General features: G+C 47.9%; 1 protein-coding gene across 4 annotated transcripts in view; it reads right to left on the bottom strand.

The window, feature by feature from the left end:
- KATNIP (katanin interacting protein) overlaps window positions 1-14,370 on the bottom strand; it is a 465,431-nt gene that overhangs the window by 380,329 nt on the left and 70,732 nt on the right. For all 4 annotated transcript variants that reach the window (XM_063934229.1, XM_063934228.1, XM_063934227.1 and 1 more), the window contains exon 5: window positions 12,565-12,641. In XM_063934229.1, the coding sequence (XP_063790299.1) occupies window positions 12,565-12,641 (77 nt within the window). The remainder of the gene's footprint in view (window positions 1-12,564; window positions 12,642-14,370) is intronic.

The raw sequence follows: 14,370 nt of genomic DNA, 5'->3' as shown, positions 1-14,370 counted from the left end.
ATCATGTCCACCTGTGGCAGTTCCCACCGACTTGCAATCTGCGCGACGACTTCTTGATGAAGTCCCCACTCTCCCGGGTGGAGGTCGTGCCTGCTGAGTAAGTCTGCTTCCCAGTTGTCCACTCCCGGAATGAACACTGCTGACAGTGCTCTTACGTGATTCTCCGCCAAGCGAAGGATTTTGGTGGCTTCCGCCATCGCCACCCTGCTCCTTGTGCAGCCTTGGCGGTTTACATGAGCCACTGCGGTGATGTTGTCTGACTGAATCAGCACCGATTGGCCGCGAAGCAGGGTCTCTGCTTGACTTAGGGCGTTGTATATGGCCCTTAGTTCCAGGATATTGATGTGAAGGCAAGTCTCCTGACTTGACCACAGACCTTGGAAATTTCTTCCCTGTGTGACTGCCCCCCCACCCTCGGAGGCTTGCATCCGTGGTCACCAGGACCCAGTCCTGAATGCCGAATCTGCGGTCCTTGAGAAGGTGAGCACTCTGCAGCCACCACAGGAGAGATACCCTGGCCCTGGGGGATAGGGTGATCAGCCGATGCATCTGTAGATGTGATCCGGACCACTTGTCCAACAGATCCCATTGAAAGGTCCTCGCATGGAACCTGCCAAAGGGAATGGCCTCGTATGATGCCACCATCTTTCCCAAGACTCGCGTGCAGTGATGCACCGACACCGGTTTTGGTTTTAATAGGTCTCTGACCAGTGTCATGAGCTCCTGAGCCTTCTCCATCGGGAGATAAACCCTCTTCTGGTCTGTGTCCAGAATCATGCCCAGGAAAGGTAGGAATCAATTGCGACTTTGGAATATTTAGAATCCAGCCGTGCTGTTGTAACACTTCCCGAGAGCGTTATACGCTGATCAGCAACTGCTCTCTGGACCTCGCCTTTATGAGGAGATCGTCCAAGTATGGACTAATTGTGACCCCTTGCTTTCGCAGGAGCACCATCATTTCTGCCATTACCTTGGTAAAAATTCTCTGTGCCGTGGAGAGACCAAACAGCAACGTCTGGAATTGGTAATGACAATCCTGTACCACAAATCTGAGGTACACCTGATGAGGCGGATAAATGGGAACATGAAGGTATGCATCCTTTATGTCCAGAGACACCATAAAATCCCTCCCTTCCAGGCTTGCTATGACCGCTCTGAGCGATTCCATCTTGAACTTGAACCTTTTCAGGTATATGTTCAGGGATTTTAAATTCAATATGGGTCTGACCGAACCGTCCGGTTTCGGAACCACACATATGGTCGAATAATAACCCTTTCCTTGTTGAAGGAGGGGAACCTTGACCACCACCTGCTGAAGATACAATTTGTGAATTGCAGCTAACACAATTTCCCTCTCTACGGGGGAAGCTGGCAGGGCCGATTTGAGGTATCGGTGAGGGGGCATCTCCTCGAATTCCAGCTTGTATCCCTGAGACACAATATCTATTACCCAGGGATCCACCTGGGAGTGAACCCACTCGTGGCTGTAATTTCGGAGACGCGCCCCCACCGGCCCTAGCTCCGCCTGTGGAGCCCCAGCGTCATGCGGTGGATTTAGTAGAAGCCGGGGAGGACTTCTGTTCCTGGGAACTAGCTGTGTTGTGCAGCTTCTTTCCTCTACCCTTGCCTCTGGCAAGAAAGGACGCACCTCGGACTTTCTTGCCTTTTTGTGAACGAAAGGACTGCATTTGGTAATACGGTGCTTTCTTAGGTTGTGAGGGAACATATGGCAAAAAATTTGACTTTCCAGCAGTAGCTGTGGAGAACAGGTCCGAGAGACCCTCCCCAAACAATTCCTCACCCTTGTAAGGTAAAACCTCCATGTGCCTTTTTGAGTCGGCATCGCCTGTCCATTGCCGAGTCCACAGGACCCTTCTGGCAGAAATCGACATTGCATTTATTCTAGAGCCCAGTAGGCTAATGTCTCTTTGAGCATCTCTCATATATAGGACAGCGTCTTTTACATGCCCCGGGGTCATTAATATAGTATCTTTGTCTAAGGTATCCAGTTCCTCAGATAAGGTATCCGTCCATGCTGCTACAGCACTACACACCCAGGCCGACGCAATTGCCGGCCTTAGTAAGGTACCTGAATTTGTATAAATGGACTTCAGAGTACCCTCTTGCTTTCTATCCGCAGCATCTTTTAGGGTGGCCGTATCCTGTGACGGCAGGGCTACCCTCTTGGATAAGCGTGTTAGAGCTTTATCCACCCTAGGGGAGGATTCCCAGCGTAACCTGTCCGTTGGCGGGAAAGGATACGCCATAAGCATCCGTTTGGAAATCTGCAGTTTCTTATCTGGAGATTCCCAAGCCTTTTCACATAACTCATTTAGCTCATGTGAAGGGGGAAAGGTCACCTCCTGCCTTTTCCCCCCATACATATGAACCCTCTTGTCAGGGACTGGGGTTTCCTCTGTGATGTGCAACACCTCCTTCATTGCTATAATCATATAACGTATAGCTTTAGCCAATTTAGGCTGTAACTTTGCATCATCATAGCCGACACTGGAGTCAGACTCCGTGTCTGTGTCAACAATTTGGGATTGTGGGCGCTTCTGAGACCCTGACGGCCTCGGCGACATAGGATCAGGCATGGGTTGAGACCCTGACTGTCCTAAGGTTTCGACTTTATCCAACCTTTTATGCAAGGAATTAACATTATCATTTAAAACCTTCCACATATCCATCCAATCAGGTGTCGGCGCCGTCGGCGGCGACCCCACATTCATTTGCTCCCGCTCTGCTTCCACATAGCCTTCCTCGTCAAACATGTCGACACAAGCGTACCGACACACCACACACACACAGGGGATGCTCTTTTTGAAGAGAGTTCCCCCACAAGGCCCTTTGGAGAGACAGAGAGAGAGTATGCCAGCACACACCCCAGCGCTATATGACCCAGGAATCACACAGTAACTTAGTGTTAACCCAGTAGCTGCTGTATATAAAGCTTTTATGCGCCTAATTTATGTGCCCTCCCTCTCTTTTTTACCCTCTTTCTACCGTGTTTCTGCAGGGCAGAGCCTGGGGAGCTTCCTCTCAGCGGAGCTGTGGAGAGAAAATGGCGCTGGTGAGTGCTGAGGAAGAAGCCCGCCCCCCTTATGTCCCGCGTTTGTGTGTAAAATAATGGCGGGGGCTCATGCATATATACAGTGCCCAACTGTATATATGCTACTTTTTGCCAAGAGGTTCCTAATTGCTGCCCAGGGCGCCCCCCCCCCCCCCTGCGCCCTACACCCTACAGTGACCGGAATGTGTGGGTTAATGTGGGAGCAATGGCGCACAGCTGCAGTGCTGTGCGCTACCTCAGTTTGAAGACTGGAGTCTTCTGCCGAGGCTTTTGAAGTCTTCTTGCTTCTGTCACCGGCTTCTGTCTTCCGGCTCTGCGAGGGGGACGGCGGCGCGGCTCCGGGATCGGACGACAAAGGGTGAGATCCTGTGTACGATCCCTCTGGAGCTAATGGTGTCCAGTAGCCTAAGAAGCAGGACCTATCTTCAGTGAGTAGGGCTGCTTCTCTCCCCTCAGTCCCACGCTGCAGAGAGTTTGTTGCCAGCAGATCTCTCTGAAAATAAAAAAACCTAACAAAATACTTTCTTATAGCAAGCTCAGGAGAGCTCACTAAGTAGCACCCAGCTCGTCCGGGCACAGATTCAAACTGAGGTCTGGAGGAGGGACATAGAGGGAGGAGCCAGAGCACACCAGTATCCAAATTCTTTCTTAAAGTGCCCTGTCTCCTGCGGAGCCCGTCTATTTCCCATGGTCCTTACGGAGTCCCCAGCATCCACTAGGACGTTAGAGAAAATTCGATTTACCTGCTGTAGCCGTGGAGACGAGGTCCGAGAGGCCCTCTCCAAACAATTCCTCACCCTTGTAAGGCAACAACTCCATATGTCTCTTGGAGTCGGCATCACCTGACCACTGTCGGGTCCATAAGACACGCCTAGCAGAACTAGACATAGCGTTTATCCTGGAACCCAGTAAACTAATGTCTCTTTGAGCATCCCTCATATATAAGACAGCATCTTTTATATGCCCTAAGGTCATTAAAATGGTATCCTTATCAAGGGTCTCAATATCCGCTGATAAGGAATCTGTCCATGCTGCTACAGCACTACAAACCCAGGCCGACGCAATAGCCGGTCTGAGTAACGTACCAGAATGTGAGTAAATGGACTTCAAGGTAACCTCCTGCTTGCAGTCAGCAGGATCCTTGAGGGGAGCCGTATCTTGGGATGGAAGCGCTATCTTTTTTGATAAGCGCGTCAAAGCTTTGTCTACCCTAGGGGAGGATTCCCACCGGATTCTGTCCTGCGACGGGAAGGGATACGCTATTAGAATCCTTTTGGGAATCTGCAGTTTTTTGTCTGGAGATTCCCACGCTTTTTCGCATAATTCGTTCAGCTCATGTGATGAGGGAAAGGTGACCTCAGGTTTCTTTCCCTTATACATGTGTACCCTCGTGCCAGGGACAGGGGGTTCCTCAGTGATATGCAAAACATCTTTTCTTGCGATAATCATATATTGAATACCAGGGCCATTTCTAGACAATTTGGCTCACAGTGCGAGATTTCAAAATGCGCCCCCCCCCCCCCCCATTGCTATAAAAAAAAATTGCGTGCCCTCCCCCATATAGCCATAAAAAGAAAAAGCATGCGCGCGCTCCCGACAAGGGTGTGTGGCCGATTGAAATGGGCGTGGTCTCATTAAAGTGGGCGTGACCTCGTCTGATATCATCACACCCACCACAGGGGGGGAAAAATAAAAATAAAAAAGTCCCTTTTTTACACATTACAGCAGGCAAGTGTCCCCATATTACACAGCGTGGCAGGCAGGTGTCCCCATTTAACACAGCGCGGCAGGCAGGTGTCCCCATTTTACACAGCGCAGCAGGCAGGTGTCCCCATTTTACACAGCGCAGCAGGCAGGTGTCCCCATTTTACACAGTACGGTAGGCAGATATCCCCATTTTACACAGTGCGGCAGGCAGATATCACCATTTTACACAGTACGCAGGCAGGTGCCCCCATTTTACAAAGTGCAGCAGGCAGGTGTCCCCATTTTACACAGTGCGGCAGGCAGGTGTCCCCATTTTACACAGTGCGGCAGGCAGGTATCCCCATTTTACACAGTGCGGCAGGCAGGTATCCCCATTTTACACAGTACGCAGGCAGGTGCCCCCATTTTACAAAGTGCAGCAGGCAGGTGTCCCCATTTTACACAGTGCGGCAGGCAGGTGTCCCCATTTTACACAGTGCGGCAGGCAGGTATCCCCATTTTACACAGTGCGGCAGGCAGGTATCCCCATTTTACACAGTGCGGCAGGCAGGTATCCCCATTTTACACAGTGCGGCAGGCAGGTATCCCCATTTTACACAGTGCGGCAGGCAGGTTTCAAGTGGGGGGGGGAAGGAAGGGGGAGAGTGGGGGAGAGAGAGAGAGAGAGAGAATACTTACATCTTCCCGCTCTTCGGGTCCCGCCGACTCACGTCCCTCGCGCCGGCCACTTCCATGCTTATCTCCTCTCCTCCCTCTCCCCGAGCGCTCCTGACTGTACCCCAGCTTCAGCTTTGTCTAATCTTTTATGCAATAAATTAACATTAGCACTTAAAACATTCCACATATCCATCCAGTTAGGTGTCGGCACTGCCGACGGAGACCTAACATTCATACACTCCCCCTCCTCCTTAGGTGAGCCTTCAATCTCACATGTCGACACACGCGTACCGACACACCACACACACACAGGGAAGCTCTTTTCTGAAGACAGGTTCCCCACCAGGCCCTTTGGAGAGAGAGTATGCCAGCACACACCCCAGCGCTATATGACCCAGGAAAAAACACAGTATGTTTACCCAGTAGCGCTTTTGTTATGTATATGCGCCAATTATGTGCCCCCCCTCTACTTTAAAACCCTTCTTTCACCGTGTGTTAAGCAGGGGAGAGTCCGGGGAGCTTCCTCTCAGCGGTGCTGTGGAGAAAAATGGAGCTGGTGAGTGCTGAGGGAGAAGCCCCGCCCCCTCGGCGGCGGGCTTCTGTCCCGCTCAAATTTCTTAATAACATGGCAGGGGCTCTTTATATACATGTACAGTGCCCAGCTGTACATGTATATATCTATATATGCCACAGGAGAGGTTTATATTGCTGCCCAGGGCGCCCCCCCCCCCCCCCCCCCCCCCCCTGCGCCCTGCACCCTTACAGTGACCGAGGTGTGTGAGGTGAATGGGAGCAATGGCGCACAGCTGCAGTGCTGTGCGTTACCTCTATGAAGATCAAGGTGTCTTCTGCCGCCTCTGATGTTCTTTTCCTCAATACTCACCCGGCTTCAATCTTCCGGCTCTGCGAGGAGGACGGCGGCGCGGCTCTGGGACGGACGGCTAGGGTGAGACCTGCGTACCGATCCCTCTGGAGCTAATGGTGTCCAGTAGCCTAAGAAACAGAGCCCTGAAACTCAGAGAAGTGGGTCTGTTTCTCTCTCCTCAGTCCCTCGATGCAGGGAGTCTGTTGCCAGCAGGCTCCCTGAAAATAAAAAACCTAACTAAAATGCTTTCTTTACAGGAAACTCAGGAGAGCTCCTGAAATGCACCCAGTCTCCACTGGGCACAGTATCAAACTGAGGTCTGGAGGAGGGGCATAGAGGGAGGAGCCAGTGCACACCCAGAGTCAAAGTCTTTCTTAAAGTGCCCATGTCTCCTGCGGAGCCCGTCTATCCCCATGGTCCTTACGGAGTCCCCAGCATCCTCTAGGACGTTAGAGAAATGTTAAAGCGAGAAGTAGACCATTTTATATAAAGTTCCAGTTTAAATCTCTTGACATTCAGCTTACAAGCTCACTGAAGAATTTTTTTTCTTACCCTCTGTTTTCTCTATACTTCTGTGATGTATCCTTTTTGTAAGTTATGCCAGACTGAAATACTACTTCTTTTTTATTGATATTATGTTATGGGAGGAATTCAATCAGCTGTGGTAGATTACTGCAGGCTAATTGATCCACCGGGGCTATCCGATTAACCCCGATGCCAGCAGTTATCTGGGATTTTATTTCACATGCCTCAGCAGGTTGAAAAAAATCCCAGATAACTCAGGGGCTAATGGGTGCTGCGAATAGATTAACGCACAATCACATGTTAACACAGTACTTTAAAGGACGTTAACAGTGCTATCGGGGGAATTTAGGAGTCCAATAGAATAGCCCCAGTATTACTTCCCGTTTTCACCCATAATTTACCGCGAGTAATTGAATTCCTCCCTATATGTTCATATAATTGACCTAAGCATATATATTTATGGGATGCAGATATGTTACCAGCAGTCGGGATCCTGGCGGTCAAGATTCTGACACCGGAATCCTGACTGCTTAACATACCGACACACTGGATACCGACGTATAGGATCTATTCCCACTCGTGGGTGCTTACGACTCCCATATACTGGGAATAGAACCTGTGGCGAGCGCGAGGGGCTCCGTTGCGCACCCCACCCTGTCGACGTTCCGGAGGTAAGGATCCCGATGCTGTCATGCTGAGTTCCGGGATCCCTACCAACCCGTATGTATGTATGTATACATTTCTGCTTTTTTTGTCTCAATAAACTTGTTTCTCTCTTTAATATTTTGTAATTTTATATTAACTGTACTAGTACAGATACTTATGGGCTTATGCGGAATTAGGAGAAAAATGTAAAAAAGAAAAAAAGAAAAAAAAAACTCAAAATTTATTTTATTGTAAATTTGCCCCAACTGAAACATGGTTTTGCCAAGGTGCAAATATGCTCCTTTTTTGCGTTGCTCCTAGTTTTGCATAAACCCCTTAGAGATTATGTGTTACTATGTGTGAGAGTTCTTCTAATCACTCACAGAGCCCATGAAACCAAAGTGATGATTTATTTCCCACCGCACAGAGGAATAGATAATTCACAGGAAACAGAGGTAAATATAGCCCCAAAATAATCTGCAGATAGCAGTCCAGATAGTAAGTCCCAGTAGAGGATTTAGGTCCACAGCAATTACACACAGAAGTTACAGATAAACAGGTCCACACAGTAGAACTATCACTGAGTCCACACAGCAGTGATAGCAGATTAGTCCATGCAGGAGTAAATACGTTTAAGTACACACAACACTGGTGATGCGTTCCACAAGGTACCTTGGCAAAGAATCACCCCTTAGCCAAAGCCCTGCGACTAACATGAGGAGCTGAGCAACCTCTTTTAGAACCTTCCAAATGCCCATCATGCCGTGCTCACCTGGGGAGGATACACAGGTTCCTGACTGGTGGGATCCCATTTCAGGTATCTCCCTCCTCCCTCCCACAGCTGGCCTTCTCCTGCACACCACATGCTGGTTCAGGCTGCCAGTTGTCTGTCAGAGCCCAGGGTTTAACAGAGGAAAGTAAACAGAAGGAACAATGATAGGGAAATTTGTTTGAGTCCTGATTGTCCCCTGTGGAGGCGCATCTTCAGAGAGAGATTACCTGTCCCTCATGTTTATTTCCTGTGTGACCATATAAGGATAATAGATGGACTCAATAGGCTTATCAATGATAACTTGTAACCTCATACACAGAACCGTATCCTCCTAAATTAACATAACATGATAGCACTATGTACCAGTTCACAGTACACCTCTATTACCCGAGTAAGATTATAGTTCAGAATATATAGGCTAACGAATGAACACGCACATGGGGTCATAGTGACAAGCCAGAGAGACAAGGGAACTGAAGGCTAAAAAGTATATTAATTGCTACAGAGATTGAAACATCACAAATTCAGTTTTACCCTCTGTCTCATATCTTCACATTCCTTCCTCTACCTTTTAGTCCTTGTTCACCAAGTGTTGAGGAAACATTACCAACCAGGAGCAGAGGGGTGCAGGGGAGAGAATCTCATGTGTGTGTGTGTGTGCCACCTGAGTCCCACAGGGTGATGTCACACCAGACCCATGTGGTAAGAGGCAGTATTGTTAGACAACCAGCAAGGATAATATTACAATATGACATATCCATTTTCACCAACAAGGGAATTTAGCAATTCCCCTACATCAGATGTTGGGTATCCCCACTCTGCAACATTGCAAACTTTTACACCCGGCACAACTATTGGGTGTACTAATACATTTGCCTCTAACACAACGGGGCAGGGAGTACTTTCCACTTCCCTCCCTAGCACAAGGCACAGCTGCCTAAAAGCAGGCCAATGTTGGGGTTCCGCCCCCAGCACTTCCGCAACTCTGTCCAGTCCTTCCTTCCTCAGACCCCAACTAGGAGGCTTGCAAATTTCAGTACAACATGTGGGCTCAATGCCCAGTGCTGAGGATGGACCCTCCATCAGAAACCATTCAGCTGGTGGCTGCAGGGGAGTCAACAGCACAGGCTGGTCCTTTGCCAGCGCTCCCCCCTCAAAAATATCTCACCTGCAGCTCGTTCTGCGCACTACTCCTCCTGGAAAACCTCCTCCCCCGCCAGCCTTGTGAGCTTGGTAGCTGATGGGATACCACTCAGCGGATTAACAACTGAAGCTTCCACAATTATCTCCACAACTTCCTCTTGCTCTGCAGATGGAAGGGGAGTGGGTTGCACTGTGCCTTCACCCAGGTAAAGGAGGCAAAATAGCAAGTGGCGTCACCCAGCCTCCACTTCATCTGTAGTTGCTTGGATCTTGCTTAAGGTAGGCACGTCCCTTGGCACATAATTACAGTCCATAACACTTTCACAGTTATAACGGTGGTGCAACACATCCTGTTCTAGTTCCTGCTCTGATATTATGTTTACAGTCTCTGCTACCAATGTCCCTTTTGAATCACAGGGTACGTACCGGTATTCAGATTGCAGCTCCTCATTCCCCAAATTGTTAAATGGGAATAATCGTTCATAATCTTCTTGTTGAGTTAGGGTAGCAGGGTATACACAGGGCATTATCTCCTTAGTCTTCCTCAGTGAAATAAATGAGGCTGCCATCGCCAATTCATTGCGATGAGCCTCCCCCAGCTGAATAGGCTGGGCATCCTGGAGCAAGAGGCCATCCGTGACTGGTGTGTTTGTAGTCGGGAGTGGAACAATACTCCCCCAACCATGGTGATCTCTCGGACACAGTCTTCATAGTCTTCATAGATTCCCTGGCAGCTGGTTACTAGGTCTACATCTTCCACCTCAGCAAAAGGGAAGGTGTAGCACAGCTCCTCCTGGGATGCCTGTATTGTGGGCATAGCCTTCTTCACTTCAGCGCTAGCCTCTCCCAGCATAGTACACTGGGCAACTAATTCCCTTGGGTGTGGGAGTAGCTGTTGCAGATGGTGCCTTTCTGCATCCACCCTGTAACACTGTTCTCACCATGCTGGGGTATCCAGGAGCCCATGATCCAATGCGTCTTCCTCTGCCACAATGAAGCACTCCTCCAGACACTCCAGCTGTTCTCACACACTCATCCCTGGGCCGAGATGGAGGATCTACGTCCGATAATCAGTGAACGCTTTTGTTGGATCCCCGTGATCCTGGAGAATAAGCTGGAGGATTTCCCTGCGAGTGCAGAATTGGAAAGTGTTGCCGCGCAGCTGGCATTCTGCTATCAGCTTCTCCATGCTCATTTCTTCCAATGTGGTTATGGGCCCCGCTGACTATGACTCTTCTTCCTTGGTAACAGGCATTTGCAAGGCAGACCCCTCAGTCATCTGCCCTGGTTGCAGTAGCCCCATTTTGGATATTTCCTCTGGCTCTAACCAAGAAGATAATTTATTCTGGACTTCAGCCTCAGAATATTGGCTTCTTTGTATCATTTGGGTAACTGTAGCAATCACTTCCTCTGTGAATTCTACAAACTCTGGCTGACCCAGCAGATTCCATGAGGCTGCCTCACTTTTACAGTGCAGGAATGCATGCCCCAGGTAACACAATTTGTCCTGTATGCTGGAAACTCTACAGCCGCTGATCATCCGTCTAGCTTCATTCCAGTACTCCCAAAAGTACTGCATCTTTGTAACAATCAATAACAGATCCGGCTTACCAGTCTGCCGATACACCGTCACACCTCCGCCCACAAGCTCCACTGCCCTGGGAGACTTGAGGCGTTAATTTTCTTTCCTTAGAAACATTTTGTCTTGCACAGGACTGACACCTGCTCACTTGCTACCACCTCACTGCAGTTTCTCTTTCATTACATATGGCCTGTTCCTCTGCTCTCTGCTGTGCCTTCACGCTTCCTGCGGTCGTTGGTTGGTGTCTGAATGATCCCAATGTCGCTGCCGCCAAATGTGAGGATACGGGGTTCTTCTAATCACTCACAGAGCCGAAAAAACCAAAGTGATGGTTTATTTCTCACCGCACAGAGGAAAAGATAATTCACAGGAAACCAAGGAACAATATGCAGGTAGCAGTCCAGATAGTAAGTCCCAGTAGAGGATTTAGGTCCACAGCAATTACACACGGAAGTTACAAATAAACAGGTTCACACAGCAGAACTATCACTGAGTCCACACAGCAGTGATAGCAGATTAGTCCATGCAGGAATAAATACGTATAAGTCCACACAACACTGGTGATGCGTTCCACAAGGTACCTTGGCAGAGAATCACCCCTTAGCCAAAGCCCTGCGACTAACATGAGGAGCTGACCTGCGCAACCTCTTTTAGAAACTTCCAAATGCCCATCATGCCGTGCTCACCTGGGGAGGATACACAGGTTCCTGACTGGTGGGATCCCATTTCAGGTATCTCCCGCCTCCCTCCCAAAGCTGGCCTTCTCCTGCAGACCACATGCTGGTTCAGGCTCCCAGTTGTCTTTCAGAGCCCAGAGTTTAACAGAGGAAAGTAAACAGAAGGAACAATGATAGGGAAATTGGTTTAAGTCCTGATTGTTTCCTGTGGAGGAGCATCTTCAGAGAGAGATTACCTGTCCCTCATGTTTATTTCCTGTGTGACCATATAAGGATAATAAATGGACTCAATAGGCTTATCAATGATAACTTGTAACCTCATACACAGAATGGCATCCTCCTAAAATAACATAACATGACAACACTATGTGCCAGGATACAGCACACCTGTATTTACCTGAGTAAGATTATAGTTCAGAATATATAGGCTAACGAATGAACACGCACATGGGGTAATAGTGACACAAGCCAGAGAGACAAGGGAACTGAGGGCTAAAAAGTATATTAATCGCTACAGAGTTTGAAACATCACAAATACAGTTTTACCCTCTGTCTCATATCTTCACACTATGCTAAGTTTTGTGCTACATATTTATAGTTTTGGTTATTTTGTTGTGTATGCACCATAGTGTATATTTGAATGCACCGTAGCCAACATATACGTATATCTTTTGCATTGCCTTTGTTTTTATATTAGTATAATCTTATTTTACACAAGCTTTACACTATCTGTAACCTGTTAACATTTTTAAAAGAGGATCTGTTGGACATTGTATTCCTTAGTCACCTACCACTATCTTATACTCAACTCTAACTTTTCTAATTTCTGCTAATTTTCATAAACTTTCACAGTAAAATGACAAGCAAAACATAATAAATAAAATGGATTTAGTCATCATATATAGTTAGATTTTTAACCTGTATCCATGCTTTCCTTTGAATCTTGCCTGGAGCTGTACGATTCCTCCTCCCAGGAAGAACAGAGAACCCTTCATCTACAAATAAATAGTATTTCTACTGTAATGTAACATTAACATAAGGAACAGTGTTAAATACCGAGATTTCTAATAATGAACACACAATGCACTCTAAAAAATTACAGATCTAAGGGCAGAATTTATTTCTAGGTGATGTGTCGTCACAATGTTCTGCTGCACATATTCCTGAGAATTTCATATTCCAACGCTATTTCCCTTTTACCTATATGGGGTTCAAAACACAACTGTCAATAGTGTTGGCAGCGCAGTGTGGCATGCCAAATGTCCCAAGAGCATTCTGACTACACTGCAAGGACATCAATGAAAAATGAATTCCCTCCATAGTCTCCAAAGGATTATTACCCCAGCCTTTTATCATTGTGGCAGTGTAAGACACTAACAGTGTTTTCCATTATATATTCATTCTCAACACATAAAATACTGCATGTGTTAGGGTGTTCTTTTTTTATTTTAACATAGCCTGGGATAAACATCTCTCCCATACAAAAAAAATAGGATTTTAATTACCTGCCGGTAAATCCTTTTCTCATAGTCCGTAGAGGATGCTGGGGTCCACATTAGTACCATGGGGTATAGACGGGTCCACCAGGAGCCATTGGCACTTTAAGAGTTTAATAGTGTGGGCTGGCTCCTCCCTCTATGCCCCTCCTACCAAACTCAGTCTAGAAACTGTGCCCGAGGAGACGGACATTTTCGAGAGAAGGATTATACACAGATAGTGGCGAGATTCGCACCAGCTCACACATACAAGGCAAATCAAGCTAATTAGCTTGAAAACTCAGCAACCGCTGAAACATTACTTACCCAGTAACAATGCAGTACTCAACTAAAAACAAAGTCGTACTGCACCATATAACCACTGCAGGAAAACAAAGCGCTGGGCGAGCGCCCAGCATCCTCTACGGACTACGAGAAAAGGATTTCCGGTAGGTAATTAAAATCCTATTTTCTCTTACATCCTAGAGGATGCTGGGGTCCACATTAGTACCATGGGGATGTACCAAAGCTTCCAGAACGGGAGAGAGAGCGCGGAGGCTCCTGCCGAACTGATTGACCAAACTTTAGGTCCTCAGAGGCCAAAGTATCGAACTTGTAGAACTTTGCAAACGTGTTCGACCCAGACCAAGTAGCCACTCAGCAGAGTTGTAAAGCCGAGACACCCCGGGCAGCCGCCCAGGAAGAACCCACCTTACGAGTAGAGTGGGCCTTAACAGACGTAAGACACGGCAAGTCTGCTGTAGAATACGCATGCTGGATAGTGAACCTGATCCAGTGAGAAATCGTCTGCTTAGAAGCAGGACACCCAATTTTCTTGGGATCATACACGACAAACAGAGAGTCCGATTTTCTGTGACAAGCAATCCTCCTCACATAGATCTTTAGAGCCCTTACAACATCTAAGGACTGTGATGAGATTGAGGAATCAGTCGCAACTGGCTCCACAATAGGTGGGTTGATATGAAATGCCGACACAACCTTCGGAAGAAACTGCTGACGTGTCCAGAGCTCAGCTCTATCTTCATGGAAGATCAAGTATGGGCTTTTACAAGACACAGCCCCCAACTCAGACATCCGTCTAGCAGAAGATAAGGCCAACAAAGTGACAGCCTTCCACATGAGAAACTTGACCTCAACCTCCTGTAGAGGCTCAAACCAGTCCGACTGGAGGAACTGCAACACCACGTTAAGATCCCAGGGCGCCGTAAGCGGTACAAAGGAGGTTGGA

Source organism: Pseudophryne corroboree, chromosome 7 (assembly GCF_028390025.1).
Source record: "Pseudophryne corroboree isolate aPseCor3 chromosome 7, aPseCor3.hap2, whole genome shotgun sequence".
Taxonomy (NCBI): domain Eukaryota; kingdom Metazoa; phylum Chordata; class Amphibia; order Anura; family Myobatrachidae; genus Pseudophryne; species Pseudophryne corroboree.
This window is presented reverse-complemented; position numbering and strand designations above follow the sequence as displayed.